Source organism: Heterodontus francisci, chromosome 25 (assembly GCF_036365525.1).
Source record: "Heterodontus francisci isolate sHetFra1 chromosome 25, sHetFra1.hap1, whole genome shotgun sequence".
In the NCBI taxonomy this organism is placed as follows: domain Eukaryota; kingdom Metazoa; phylum Chordata; class Chondrichthyes; order Heterodontiformes; family Heterodontidae; genus Heterodontus; species Heterodontus francisci.
In genome coordinates, this window is record NC_090395.1 from 67706727 (window position 1) to 67722538 (window position 15812).

The 15812-nt window shown below is 41.1% G+C and overlaps 2 protein-coding genes across 11 annotated transcripts in view; one reads left to right on the top strand and one right to left on the bottom strand.

The window, feature by feature from the left end:
* LOC137383968 (ras-related protein Rab-21-like) overlaps window positions 1-13833 on the top strand; it is a 52415-nt gene extending 38582 nt beyond the window's left edge. Inside the window, exon 7 of one of the 2 annotated variants that reach the window (XM_068057441.1) lies at window positions 13558-13833. In XM_068057441.1, the coding sequence (XP_067913542.1) occupies window positions 13558-13652 (95 nt within the window). In that variant the 3' untranslated portion in view covers window positions 13653-13833. Of the gene's footprint in view, window positions 1-11042; window positions 11345-13557 lie in introns of those variants that run through there. The other variant, XM_068057442.1, reaches the window with a different exon arrangement.
* The window catches only part of nfya (nuclear transcription factor Y, alpha), a 59359-nt gene continuing 50146 nt past the window's right edge, over window positions 6600-15812 (bottom strand). For 5 of the 9 annotated variants that reach the window (XR_010977516.1, XR_010977514.1, XR_010977513.1 and 2 more), the window contains 2 exons: window positions 11629-11670; window positions 6600-9787 (listed from right to left, as the gene is read on the bottom strand). Coding sequence is in view for 1 of the 9 variants with exons in the window: in XM_068057438.1 (XP_067913539.1) it covers window positions 11662-11670 (9 nt within the window). In the remaining 8 variants the exon portion in view is untranslated. The remainder of the gene's footprint in view (window positions 9788-11628; window positions 11671-15812) is intronic. The other 4 variants (XR_010977509.1, XR_010977510.1, XR_010977515.1 and 1 more) reach the window with 1 other exon arrangement.

Consider the following 15812-nt stretch of genomic DNA (forward strand, 5'->3'; position numbering starts at 1 on the left):
AATGCCATTGAAGAATGTCAAGGGGAGATGGTTAGATTCTCTCGTTGGAGATGGTCATTGCCTGGCACTTGTATGGTGCAAATGTTACTTGCCACTTATCGGCCCAAGCCTGGATGTTGTCCAGGCCTTGCTGCATTTCTACATGGATTGCTTCAGTATCTGAGGAGTCGCGAATGGTGCTGAACATTGTGCAATCATCAGCGAACATCCCCACTTCTGACCTTGGGATTGAAGGAAGGTCATTGATGAAGCAGCTGAAGATGGTTGGGCCTAGGACACTACCCTGAGGAACGCCTGCAGTGATGTCCTGGAGCTCAGATGATTGACCTCCAACAACCACAGCCATCTTCCTTTGCGCTAGGTATGACTCCAACCAGCAGAGCGTTTCCCCCTGATTCCCATTGACTCCAGTTTCCCAGACTCCCATGGGCTCCTTGATGCCATACTCTGTCAAATGCTGCCTTGATGTCAAGGGCAGTCACACTCACCTCACCTCTTGAGTTCAGCTCTTTTGTCCATGTTTGAACCAAGGCTGTAATGAGGTCAGGTGCTGAGTGGCCCTGGCGGAACCCAAACTGAGCGTCACTGAGCAGGTTATTGCTAAGCAAGTGCTGCTTGATGGCACTGTTGACACCTTCCATCACTTTACTGATGATTGAGAGACTGGGGCGGTAATTGGCTTGGTTGGACTTGTCCTGCCTTTTGTGTACAAGACATACCTGGGCAATTTTCCACATTGCTGGGTAGATGCCAGTGTTGTAGCTATACTGGAACAGCTTGGCTAGGGGTGTGGCAAGTTTTGGAACACAGGCCTTCAGTACTATTGCCGGAATATTGTCAGTACCCATAGCCTTTGCAGTATTCAGTCATTTCCTGATATCACGCAGAGTGAATCGAATTGGCTGAAGTCTGGCATCTGTAATGCTGGGGACTTCAGGAGGGGGCCGAGATGGATCATCAACTCGGCACTTCTGGCTGAAGATTGTTGCAAATGCTTCAGCCTTATCTTTCGCACTGATGTGCTGGGCTCCCCCATCATTGAGGATGGGGATATTTGTGGAGCCACCTCCTCCAGTTAGTTGTTTAATTGTCCACCACCATTCACGGCTGGATGTGGCAGGACTACAGAACTTAGATCTGATCCGTTGGTTATGGGATTGCTTAGCTCTGTCTATTGCATGCTGCTTATGCAGTTTGGCATGCAAGTATTCCTGGGTTGTAGCTTCACCAGGTTGACACCTCATTTTGAGGTATGCCTGGTGCTGCTCCTGGCATGCCCTCATGCACTTTTCATTGAACCAGGCTTGGTCTCCTAGCTTGATGGTAATGGTAGAGTGGGGGATATGCTGGGCCATGAGGTTACAGATTGTGGTTGAGTACAATTCTGTTGCTGCTGATGGCCCACAGTGCCTCGAATGCCCAGTTTTGCATTTCTAGATCTGTTCAAAATCTATCCCATTTAGCATAGTGATAGTGCCACACAACACGATGGACGGTATCATCAATGTGAAGGCGGGACTTCGTCTCCACAAGGACTGTTCGGTGGTCACTCCTTCCAATACTGTCATGGACAGAAGCATCTGCGGCAGGCAGATTGGTGAGGACAAGTTCAAGTATGTTTTTCCCTCGTGTTGGTTCTCCCACCACCTGCCGCAGACCCAGTTTGGCAGCTATGTCCATTAGTGCTCGGTCAGTAGTGGTGCTACCGAGCCACTCTTGGTGATGGATATTGAAGTCCCCCACCCAGAATACATTTTGTGCCCTTTCCACCCTCAGTGCTTCCTCCATGTGGTGTTCAACATGGAGGAGTACTGACTCATCAGCTGAGGGAGGGCAGTAGGAGGCTTCCTTGCCCATGTTTGACCTGATGCCATGAGACTTCATGGGGTCAGGAGTCGATTGTTGAGGACTCCCAGGGCAACTCCCTCCCTGCTGTAGACCACTGTCCCGTCACCTCTGCTGGGTCTGTCCTGCCGGTGGGACAGGACATACCCAGGGATAGTGATTGCAGTGTCTGGGACATTGTCTATAAGGTATGATTCTGTGAGTATGACTGTCAGGCTGTTGCTTGACTAATCTGTGGGACAGCTCTCCCAACTTTGGCACAAGCCCCCAGATGTTAGTAAGGAGGACTTTGCAGGGTCGACAGGGCTGGGTTTGCCATTGTTTCCGGGGCCTAGGTCGATGTCGGGTGGTCCATCCGGTTTCATTCCTTTTTATTGACTTCGTAGCAGTTAGGTACAACTGAGTGGCTTGTTAGGCCATTTCAGAGAGCATGTAAGAGTTAACCACATTGCTGTAGGCCTGGAGTCACGTGTAGGCCAGATCAGTTAAGGACAGCAGATTTCCTTCCCTAAATGACATTAGTGAACCAGATGGGTTTTTACAACAATCGACAATGGTTTCATGGCCATCATTAGACTAGCTTTTAATTCCAGATTTATTAATTAAGTTCAAATTCCACCTTCTGCTGTGGTGAGATTCGAACCCATGTCTCCAGATCAATTCTCTGGGTTACTAGTCCAGTGATAATACCACTACACCACCGCCTCCCCTCACTATCTAGTATTAGATAGGCTGACTGAACTTAAACTGGATAAAGCACCAAGTCTGGATGAGATGCATCCAAGGCTATTGAGGACAGTGAGGGTGGAAATTGCAGAGGCACTGGTCATAATTTTTCAGTCTTCCTTCGACTCGTCGGTGGTGCTAGAGGACTGGAGAATTGCAAATGGTACACCCTTGTTCAAAAAAGGGTGTAAAGATAAGCCCAGTCAGTTTAACTTCGGTGGTGGGAAAACTTCTGGAAAAAATAATTTGCGACAAAATCAATAGTCACATGGACAAATGAGTTAATTATGGAAAGCCAGCATGGATTTCTTAAGGGAAAATAGTGTTTAACTAAGATATGGAAAGATGTCCGTGTCTCTTTTTGGTCTGGTGTTCAAAATACGAGTAGACGGCTGTCACTCAGATTTTTCTACAGTTCTCTTCAGGCAACATTTGAGGATCAGTTTGTCAGGCTTTTCAGGAGAAATGCAGCATCAGTTTCTTTTTCTTGTACCTGATTCTCGGGAGGCTCTCAGCTGGAAGAGGGTAAGCTGATGGTGGCTGGTCGCTCAGCTGGTTTTCTCCAACTGTCTTAAACAGTTCACATCTCAACACACTGTCCAAAATGAAACCAAAAACAATATCTCGAGTTAAGCCTCCTGACCCCTATAAGTTTTGACCAGTCACTTCTCTGTAAACATCTTCCCCAAGTCACCAAGGTTTCTACTTATTGATTAAAGCACATGACTTCCAGCAAGATTGTTTTTAAACATCTATCCTTTCAATGAATTGTCAATAACAAAGCAAAGTCCAGCTCCTATGAAATCTTTAGCCTTCTCCACAATTTAAATACAAGTCACACCTCCATCCTTGGAATGAAACTATTTTTAAATGGGTTTCATTATAAAATTAAAAAAAAAGACACTAAAACATTGACACACATTCTCATTCACTCTACCTGTAGCTAATAGTTATGCTTTGTACCATCTTTGCATTCAGATAACTCAAAGCAATGTTAAATTCTAGACAATGTATCCACAATCATTAAGTGATAAGTCTGTAATAAACTCCATCAGAATAGTCTGTCATTCTGGTTTTTGAATTTTTGACAGTTTATTACCAAGTCTGTAATTTTCTAAACACAGCTTCTGGTTGTTCCAAGTGGTCGTTCCAAGTGTCACTGTATACCAACACATCAAGGTAAACCACACAGTTAGGAACACTGGCTACCACTTGGTTCATAAGTCTCTGAAAAGTGGCTGGGCATTTTTTTTTTGCCCAAATGGCATCACTCGGCAAGATCATCTGGTGTAACAAAGGCCGATTATTGCTTTTAGCTTGGGGTGTTAAAGGAACCTGCCAGTGTCCCTTTGACGAATCTATTTTTGTTAGAAACATGGCACTTCCTACTTTCAATAGTCTTCCAATTGAGAAATTGGGTAGGAATCTGCCTTTGTTACTATATTAACCTTTCTGCAGTCTCTACAGAGTCCAGTGGAACATTTCCTTTTGGATTATTCAAATGCCCAAAGAAAGTTTCAGATATTTGGCTATCTGTCTGTGATGCCGATTTGACCTCTGACAATGGAACTTGTTTAGCCATTGCTTGGGTTATTACACCTGAAGAAAAAATTCATGGAACCTATTCCTGCAACTGTTCTGTCTTTTGACTTCACTTGGTTTTTCTGTGACTACTGGAGAAGCTACTACCTTTGCTCCAGCCAAATCATTCCCCAGGAGTAGGTCAATTCTGTCTTCTGGAAAACTATGGACAACTACAGTTACTGTTCCACACATTAGGTCACACTCTACATGCACCCAATTACAAAGTTATGGGTATATACTCTCCGCCAACACCATTCAGTGTGCTCTCTGGTGGTAAAGTTATGCCCTTCCCCAAGAGTTTGGGTGGCTCCTGTATCCCTAAGTATAACTATAGGTATACTGACTCATTTGTGGCATAAGGAGTTACTTTTCCTTTTGACAAGAATTCCCTATAACTCTCGGGTATCTTATTTACGTCCCCCACATTCTGTGGTTTTTGTATTTGGTCTTACAGCTGCAGTCAGAGCTACAGTCTGATCTGTTGTACTCTCGGTCAAGGCTCCTTTCTCTACATTGGCCTTGTGTATCTCCATAGGTGCCATGGTTCACCCCACAACTTGCAGCATTCTGTACGAAGGTGTCACACCTTGTGACAATGGTAACACATAGGTTTGTGGACCTCCCTTCCGCCACCAGTCGTCTTTCTGGCCTGAGAAGGAGATCCTGGAGTGTTCCCAGCTATTCCTTCTTGTCCCTGGCTATTTGGTTTCCCTTCACCCTTTCATTCCATGGTTTGTGGGGGTGATGGACAAAGGGTTTCTGCTTATAAACAAGCTCGTAATCATCAGTGATTTTTCACTGGCTGTTGAAACTTTCTGGTTTTCTACATGGGTTCTTATCAACGGAGGGAGTGAATTTTTAAATTCTTCCAGAATTAGTTCCCTAAGGTTCTTGTATGTGGCCTCTACCTTTAGTACCCCCATCCAATGATCAAAATTAATTTGCTTTACCCTCTCATTCTATAAGTCTGCCTGGGCTGTCACTGAAGGTTCTGAAATTTCTGTCTGTCTGCTTCAGGGACTAACTCCTAAACTGTGAAATAGCCTTTTTTGCCATCTCATACTCTGCAGAATTCTCCTCAAAGCATAGCATTAACTTTGAGCTCTGCCCGTCTACCTGCTTTGCATAAGCAGTGTCCTGCTTTCCTTCGGCCACTTCATCTGTCTGGCTATCTTTTCAAAAGAAATGAAAAATGACTTCCAACGAGGCTGTTTTTAAACACCATCTCAGTGTCCTTTCAATGAACTGTCAACCACAAAGCAAAGTCCAGCTTCTATGAAATCTTCAGCCTTCTCCACAAATCCATCCCCACAATTTAAATACAAGTCCTCAAAAACATATACTTAATAAAAAATATAGAAGTACTTTCATAACAATGTCTAAAATTCCTTCACTTATGTGGGAGGGAAAATGTACAAGTACATGACAACCTGAAATGGGAACTAATGTTCAAGGAATGAAATTGGTACATTTCTAGGAGTTTTTGAAGTTTTTTTTTGGGATTCTTTTGAGGATGAATAAGTTGAACTTTTTTCTAAATCCCACCAGTACAACAGTCTATATTCACTTTATGAATATGTAGTCGTCTCTCCCTCTAATCACATGGTAGGAAATGTTGTGGGATGACCTTAACAGGACCACCTTAAGCTGTAAGTGCACATCACTGGAGGAAGTGATGTTATGTCATGCATGACCAGGGAGATGTGGGTGTGGCCTGAGTAAGGTGTTTGTAGGTGTGGCCCCTGAAGTACCTATGTATGCATATGCTCTAGTTAAGTTATAATAAAAAAACATGTTTTCTTTGGATATTACTTGTAGTCCTGTGAGTATTCCAGTAGTTCACATTACAGAGCAACAGTATAATTACAGGAAATACCATCTAAGGTCAAAGATGAGTGCTCGTGTTCATATAACCCTGCTCCTGAGATATTAAAAATAATGGTCTCAAAGCAGCAGTTTGTTTACACCCACAGACATTCCTGCCTACACCCAGCATAACCTGAAGATTGTCAAGTAGGGTGTGGAGGATGGTTTATGTTTTATATATGAATGTGGTTAGTTGTTTTGGTTCAGCATCCCTTTAAACTGTGGACCAATCTAGTGATCCTAATGCAAACATTTATGCATGTAGCTGGGATCGGAGAAACAATCAGTTGAAATTGTCGTCATTATCATCCAATCCTCTGCAAACTGATGTTCCTCAACCTGTGGGATTATGTGAATGCTAAATGGGTGTGTCCTGTAAATTGTGTCTCCAAAACCAGAGATCTATCCTGCATTGGTGTGGCTGTGTGCGCTTCAGTACTACACTGGATGCTGTCCGATCATTTTTTTTGGTTTTAACAGCAGAGCAACTGTTCACATCAATTGGACCAACAGTGATGCTTGAAAAGGGAAAAAAAACTAATTTTTTCAACTTCTTACTGTGACAAGTTTTAATTGTTCCAAAAATTGTGAAAAAATGATTAACACATTTATTCTATTTAACTAGAAAATACAATATATTTACTTGCATTAAGATGTAAGAATCTCCAGCTGCAAAGATGAGTTTACATGCCCATTAACAGTCCAGTAATCTGCTAACACAATATCTGTGTGCTACTCCAGATGTTTCAAATGAAAATAAAATCAAGTGTTCACCAGTACAAATTCTAAAGCGCTGGGCTAAAAAAAATCCATTAGCAAATAGTGCAGAAAATAAACCTGAAAATTGCATGTATGTGTCAAAGTAAATCAACCCACAGTCCAGCAAGGTTGAGATGTAAACAAGTCTTTTTAAAAATACTAAAATGATAAGGTTTTATTAGCTGAACCACATACACAGTACTTTTTTTTTCTACAGCTAAATTCATAGATTCATGCTTACAAACCAAATGCAGTATATAAAAATTATAAATCTGTAACCTATATACAAAAAACAAGTTGCACTCATTTCAATGCATTGGTTGAAATATTTATAATCTGCATGACCTTTTATAATATCTGCAACAATTAAAATGTTCTACCTGATATTCAAAGCCCTTAAGACTGAGTTTGTGTTACTCAGTCACTGAAAAGTTAATTGATGCATGGGTAAAAAGGCAATTATCTGGCTAACTGGTTCTTCTGGTACATGTTTGGAAGGTATTGCATTAGGAATCAGGAACTAGTGAGTTTGATTTCAGTTTGCCTAAAGCTCTTTCCAACTTGCACTTTTTTTTTTTTGCCCTGAAGTACTTTGTGTCAAGCACAAGTGTAGGATAGGTACATGGGTAAAGCCCCATGAGCTCTGCTCTATTAATGTTCCTTATCCCCAAATGCTTAAGAATTTGCACGTGTGCTTGGAATTTCTGTGGTCGTGGTGGTGGTAATTACCTAAAACCAGTTGCTACACTGTTTCCTTGTGGGTTCCACCAATCTTCCATTGGCAACAGAGTCCTATGGAACTTCAGCCATGATTTTTTAAAATTCCGTGCCCCCCACCCCACCCCCCAGAACAATGGCCCATTTGTGTTACCTAATTAATGCAAATTATAGGCTGTTCTGTGAACTTAAGCTTACTAGGAAATGAATTGATTTGAGAGTCCCAAATTCATTTAATTTAGGATTCTTTTAGTTGAGACTTGCATCCACCAGTAAAGGTTGGATTTGGAATCTGTTCCATAACTGATTTTCTCCAGCACCACACCACTGTGTCCGAACACTATATACGACCTTCTGCTCAAAATACAACTGCTATTCCAATACATGCACTGAAGGGCCAGGCCAGGAGCAAGTGCTACATGAAGATTGCCAAGTGTTTTTCTTAGCATATTTAACAGACATCCTAGAGGGCAGCTCTGTTTCTTTTTTAATCTACCTGGATCAAAAATCCAGCTCAAAGAAGTGAAAGGATATTGTTCCAACAGACTGGTGTCATACTCTGTTGCTCCAGCAGACAGTTTGAATCAAATCTTCATAAGCTAAAGTCCTAGGTTTTAACTTAACCACACAAGCCCACAAGAAAATTAAACTTCATTTTTCTTCTTGCTGGAGTTGAATAAGGCCCAGCTGAAACACTTTTTTTTTCCTTTTAAGAATATGTTTAAGCTAAATGTCGCTTTCTAAGGCGACTGACTCCTTTTTTGTTTAAAAAAAGATTCTTGCATATAGGGAGGTAAGTGGCATATGCCAAACTTATAAAACAGATTCACCTCTGCAATGGTGAAGGTAGAACTGTGCCAGAGGAAATGGTATTTTACAGTTAGATTTCACTTGTGCACTGCTGCAGTGCATAGTCTCCATTTTAAATGTAGGAATAAAACTTTTTTCTAGGGGAAAAAGTAGTCTGCCTTTACAGAAGAACAAATATTGAAAGTAACTACCATTTCCTGCATTCACCATCACCCACCCCCCCCCCCACCCCAAAACAATCTCTCCTGCGCTACTGACGCATGCTGGAGTAAGGTCGCATTGACAGCAACAGCCTTCTCTGACTGCACTGAATAGTCTTGGCTCTTGTATGGAGAATGACAATGAACACTGGCATGCCAAAAACTGTGCAGCGCATCACTCAGTTGTTCTCACTCAACATCCACTTTTGTGTATTTTCCAGAAGCCACAAGATGGCGAGCAGTAGCAGTAACCATATCTGATTGTTTTCAGATGCCTCCTTTCCCCCACTGCTTAGGGGTAAGGTCCATTGCTGTCCTGGCTGAAATCACCCACCTTAGGATGGACCAGTGATTAAATGTTGGAACATCTGGTCAGCATGGATCAGTACTATGCATAATGCTGCAGTCATTTACTAATTTGTAACATGTTCTATCACCCCTTTTGGATTTTTTTTTTGCTGCATTATAGCCATATTCAAAGCACTGAAATTGCATCCAACTTACCACCATTTTTGTAAAATAAGTTGTTTATCTTCCAAAATGGTTTACTGTTTCTTGGGAAGCAGTGTTTCTGCTACATTTTACTGAGTATTTGCATTGGGTACACGATGAAAATTAAAAAAAAATGCACTTGTACATCATCTCAATTAACAAACACTGGAAAAAAAAATACAAAATCATGTAAGTTTCATAATAACATACCAAATGCATCAGGAAAACACTTTCCTCCCCCACACTTTACTACATAACTTTATTCCACTCATATCTGCTCCCCCCCACCCCTACCCCAGAAGTCTTTGATAAATTTAATAAACTTACAGAACACTACACTTTGACCTCTGCCAACTTTCTAGAAGTGGACAAAGCATCAGGAGGGGTTCTTCCCCCTCCCCCCACCCCCAACCCTACCCCAAACTAATATAGACTACATACCATCACCACTGAAAGCAGTTGCAAATTGGTTTTCTCCATCTTAGACCAAAGTTACTCGGGGTCCTTTTTCAACTGAAGTGACTTTTGTCTCTATTATTCATACTCCAGTACTTTTTAGTCTAAATTCCCACGGTTTGCAACAAATAGAAAGTTTTTCTGGAGAAGACCGTTTTGTTGTAAAGCTCCATTTCTGTTTCAGGAATGCAGGCGAGACAGTCAATGTAGGAATACTGGACTGAGGAGAGACAATTTTACTTGGTGCTTGTTTCAAAAGACTTGCATAAGGCAGAGGTTTAGGCCACCCTGATCACCTGACCCACTATTTCTTCATTCTGCTGCTGGTGTTTCTGCAGAGAGGAGATAAAGGAGAAGATTAACTTAAGTCACTGTACAATTTCCCATCAATTTTTATATAACTTAATTGACTCAGAAAACTCCAAGTTAAGAAATGCTCCCCAACATATTTATATAATTCCACCTGAATTGAAGGGCACTTATCAAGACAGTTTGCTGAATTGCAGAAATCATCTCTCCCAAGTTGATCTTAATGTCTCTGAAATAAAGCTATCTGGGCTGTAGTTGATAGTGATTCTCTGACATTTTCCATTAACTCGGGTTCCTCAGAACTTTTGTCTTCTCTCTCACTCTGGTCCTTTTCATAACGTCCTCTCCACATCATCGAAGCTTATCTACCCATGCTGAAAATTCCATTCTATGTTTATTAATTTTCTTGATTGCAGCTTCTCGTTAAACACTTCATTCCTCTCTCAGTGCAATGACTGAATCTCCTCCATGTTTGACATTACAGCAATAGTCTCCCTTTCAAGTCTTCTACAAACCCAACAAATAGCTATCACCTTTGACCTCGATGGCTCCTGTGTTAGTCCTTTTTGGCCTAATCCCCTCTGACCTTGAATAGAATTAACAAATCTCCATCATTTTTATAGCTATGTTCAAGAAGCCTAGATTCTTTTTACCTGCCAAACACTTTTGCCCCTTCCCCAGGAACCCTTAACAATGGCTCAGTCAGTCTGAGACTTTCCATACCGGGGAGGCTTTAATACCTTTTGTTATCTGCTAGGCGATCTATCTCCCACTTCTATCACAACCTTTCCTGTCCCCCACTTTATTTCATAAATGCCACTACAGCCAGTGCTCTTTGCTGCACATATATCTTTCAACCACAAAATCTCCTGCATTAATGATGTCAGAACATATTCAAGATGGCTGTTACCGTACATCACAAGCACAAGTAAACACAACCTCACTGTTTACACTGATAAAACGAACTGAAACTGCTTCAGTATGTATGATCAAAAGCAGAAATAGCTGGAAATATTCAGATCAGGAAACATCTGTGAAGAAACAGAAGTCAGCCAATGTTTCAGGTGTAAAACATTTCCTTGGGAGTGAAGAACAATCTGTGACATGAAAAGCCGACTGAATGACTTCTGTTACTCTGCAGATGCTGCAACACTTGAACATTTCCAGCTTTTTCGAATTTTGTTTTTAGATTTCCAACAGCTGCAGTATTTTGCCTTTTGTTTGTCTTGTGTGAACAGTTCCTAGAAATGCTGCTACTGCTGCTTAATTTCTTTTAAGTGGGGTGTCAAGCTGAGGAAGCGTCCAGGGATAGTGATCAGACAGCAACGATCAACCAAACAAATCAGCAGCAGAAGCACTGACTGAATGAGCAAGGTCTACAGAGGGAGCTTGGATGTGTTATTTTGCTAAGTGCACGTTCCTTCATCAACTGAGAGTTGTTGGATTATCGTGAAAAGGAGCACTTGCCAAAATCCGTTTCTTTCCAGATCAGAGCACTGGAGTCAGAGTGCAACTTTATAGGTTACCAAGTGTTACATGTACTATTCCAAACTTTGGGCCAATGAGCTGTTATATTATTGTGGACTCTGGATAAGAGGAGTCCCAGATTAAAAAAAGATTGTACTGCAATATTGTAAATGCGGTAATTTTTCTATGGTCAAAGTGATGAACTTTGGTATTTAATGGCTTTAATAAGCTCAGATGTGTGCAGAAACATATGATTTGTCACCCTACTTGCCCTATTGTCAATCCTACCTCAACTGAAACTGCATGGTAGAAGAATTTTTGTTGAGAAGAATGTCAGAGTGCAGAGTGAAGGTAGTACCCCACACCACTCTGAAAATGTAACAGAATAATACTTTACCTTTTTTTGTTTTTTCTACAGCCTACCCAGAAATCATTCAGGCTGTTGAATAAATATAAATATACAAATAAATATCACAGAAATCACAGGTGACAACCTTAAGGGTTGGTTTTCAACAAATACTTAGGGCTACCATCATAGAATTTTCACTTCTCACAAGGGTTAAACTTGAGGGGTGATGAAAATAAACTGTATTGATGGTCTTGGCACAACTTTCAATGTTTTTTTACTGCATACATTCATGAGTGGGAGAGATGACAAGCTAAATTGTATACTCTCAAGAAACAGATGACAGGATTGCCCCTGATCTATATTGCATACATGCTTACATATATCTGCAAATTTTAGTAATAGTGCATGCAAGTTTATAATATGCAGCCACAGAGACCAGATTAATTAGGTCGAAGTTAAACAATGTTGGAGATATACAGCAGATCAGTCAGCTCTGAAAGTAAATTGTGTGTTAATAATTTGGGCAAAGATCCTTTGTCAGAACTCAAGATATTTCTATTTTTTCAAGAGTCCTTTATCCACTGCAGCTGTCATGTGATGTGATCCATCCTTTCTACCACGCGTAGTTGTAAGCATTGTCTCACTCTCTCTTTCTTCAGCAGTTGTACCTGTCTACATCAAAACTACTTTGGTCTTCAGTTTCATGTCAACATTTGCCACTTTTAATAAACTTTTATTTTCTTTTAGAAAGAAATTCTCAAAGTTGTTAAATGGATGCAAGCCAACCTCCAGCTACCTCTTCCCTTTCTTCTGATCCCTTTTCCTTCTAGCCCCAATGTTGCTCGGATGTTCACCTGCCAGGTTTTCACCAACCTCTGACCGTCTCCCTTTATCACTCCAAACAATTTGTTCTCAGTGTCATCACCAAGTTACAAACTTGATATGATGCTCAGCTCTTTTTCTGTTGTCTTCATTTCTGCGCTTTCTCTTCATGCTTCCACTCTTCTTCCAGAGTTCTTTTGGACCTTTTTTTGTTGAGAGCTGCTAAATCAGTTGTTCTGTACTCCCTTTACCCATTCTAATCTACATCTTTCTAACTCTTCTCCTTATTCTTTTAGATCCCCAAAATAGATTTGAAGTCTACTGGTGTATTGCTATTTTATGGCACTATTACAATTCAGAGGGTTATCTTGTTGAAAATGATAGATGCCTTTTAAGATCTGGGATTTTCATATCTGTTTCTTTGCAAAAAATAAGGTAGTTTGAAGTAACTACATAGGCCTTGTGTATAATAAGACTGAAATTGTTCTTTCATAATACTTCTTGCAGCAACATTGCCATAATTTCCTTTCATTCACTTATCCAAAATGGATATCTGGTTTGATTTTGGCTGAAAGGCCAAAAATATCATGAGGGTAGGAACTCCTTCCCTTAGTAACTAAACATCCCTCATCAGATGCAGGCATACTAAAGTCAGAATACATTCTGCTTTCACTTTGCTGATCATTCAAGGCACTGAATGAGGCAAGTGTTCTTCCTTTCCCTGGCACGCTGACATGTTCTTTCCTCTCTTTGCTGCTTAGATTTCTTTGCATTTCCAGCCTTGCCACTTCAACTGATTTCTGACCTGATACTTGTACTATCTTTTAATTCTATTTATAGCTATTTATTGGATCTGACACTGATCCCATCTTCACCTTCATGAACTGTTAAGTTTGGGATTTTGAAATACCATCTTTTCATTCAAATGGCCCAAAAGTTTCTGGAAGCAAAATATCTTGAATCAACTGAAACTTATGCCTTTTGTTTTCTGCTCTAGTAAAGATAATGTAGCTCAAATCTAACAATTAAGCCTCAATATGCTAAACTACATACTGGGCTCATGTAGGTTTCTTACATCTTCAGTCTAGCTGAAACACTAAAATAAATTTGTACATTTTAAAATAACTAATTCAATTTATTTATACCGAAATATAGATGAAATGTTAGGCATTTACTGTGCCTGTGCAAGACTTGGGAATTGGGAACTAGTGGCACTAAACACACACTGGAACCAAGCAAAGAGGTACTGAGCATCGACCTTTGAAGAAGAAAGGAATTTCAATGATGGGAGAAACCAGAAGTTCTATAATGATCCTGCTCATCACTGACACAACAGGGAGTCTGCTTTGTGTGAAATCAGAACCCATCACATGAAATTTTCAACCATAGCCGCCAGTCATTTCAATGTGACAATAATCAGAAGTCCTATTCCCATCTGACATCAAACCATAATAAATTAAATTTTAAAAAGTTCCTAGACAAACAAATTTATTGGCTCCAAGTTGCATGAACCAACATACTGCTGCCAAACAGCTGAGTTGAATGACATGCTTCATGGAAGAACATTTGGCACATCAAAATTAGCCATCTGATGTAATTTCACAAGAACAAAGCCAAGTAACTGTTTGAAATAGGAAAGTACCTTTTTAACCCTTATTTAGAAAAAATACACTTTTAAAATATAAATATCAATAAAAAAAATTCAGAATCTGTGGAACATCAACCTTGTTGAAACTTAACAGCAACGATCTGACTCCTTTTTCCATCCCTGCTTGTAGCCTAATCTTGTTACTGAACATCAAACCATTATTTTCCAGGTGGTAACTGATTTCATCTGGATATTTCCCCCAATGCTGTTTTAAGCCACTTTCTACCTGCTCCCCAAATTTCTCAAACAGGAACATTTGTGAGAACCACTGTTTTAGTTTTGTCTCACCAAACTTGTACCCTCTTATAAAATCATACTGCATAGGAGGCTGCCACTTGGTCTATCGTGCTTGTGCCAGCACTTTGAAACAGCTATCCAATTAGTCCCAAGCGCATGCTCTTTCCCACAGTCCTGCAACTTTCAAGTATATATCTAATTCCCTTTTGAAAATTACTATTGAATCTGTTTCCACTACCCTTTCAGGCAATGTATTCCAGATCATAACAACTCAGTGCACAAGTCTTCAGTGCCATTCACAACTCCTCAGATACTGAAGCAGCCTGTGCCCGCATGAAGCAAGACCTGGACAACATTCATACTTGGACTTATAAATGGCAAATAACAATCACACCACGCAAGTGCCAGGCGATAACCATCTCCAACAAGAGAGAATCTAACCACCTCCCCATGGCGTTCAACTGCATTACCATCACTGGATCCCCACCATCAACATCCTGGGATTACTACTGACCAGAAGCTTAACTGAACTAGCCATATAAATACTGTGGCTACAAGAGGGGTCAAAAGCTGGGAATTCTGCAGCGAATAACTCACCTCCTGACTCCCCAAAGCCTATCCACCATTTATAAGGCACATGTCAGGAGTGTAATGGAATACTCTCCACTTGCCCAGATGAGTACAGCTGCAACAATACTCAAGAAGCTCGACACCATGGAGGTCAATGGAGCCCACTTGATTAGTGCGCATCCACCACCTTAAACATTCACTTTCTCCACCACTGGCGCACAGTAGCAGTAGTGTGTACCATCTACAACAGGGCTGTAACAGACTGTATTTCCTCATTTCCAACAATCATTCAGCACTACAATGTCTATCCGAAGAGGAGTTGGGAGTTATCACTGGTGTCCTGGCCAGTATTTATCCCTTAATCAACATCATAAAAACAGATTATCTGGTCATTATCACATTACTGTTTATGGGAGCTTGCTATGCACAAATTGGCTGCCACATAACCCAAATTACAACAGTGACTATACTTCAAAGGTACTTTTTAAAAATTCGTTCATGGGATGTGGGCGCCGCTGGCTAAGCCAGCATTTATTGCCCAACACTAATTGCTCTCGAGAAGGTGGTGGTGAGCTGCCTTCTTGAACCGCTGCAGTCCATATGGGGTAGGTTCACCAACAGTGCTGTTAGGAAGGGAGTTCCAGGATTTTGACCCAGCGATAGTGAAGGAACGGTGATATAGCTCCAAGTCAGGATGGTGTGTGGCTTGGAGGGAACTTGGCAGGTGGTAGTGTTCCCATGCATCAGCTGCCCATGTCCTTCTAGGTGGTAGAGATGCGGGTTTGGAAGGTGCTGTTGAAGGAGCCTTGGTGCATTGCTGTAGCGCATGTTGTAGATGGTACACTGCTGCCACTGCACGTCGGTGGTGGAGGGAGTGAATGTTTGTAATGGTGTGCCTATCAAGCGGGCTGCTTTGTCCTGAATGGCGTCAAGCTTCTTGAGAGCTGTTGGAGCT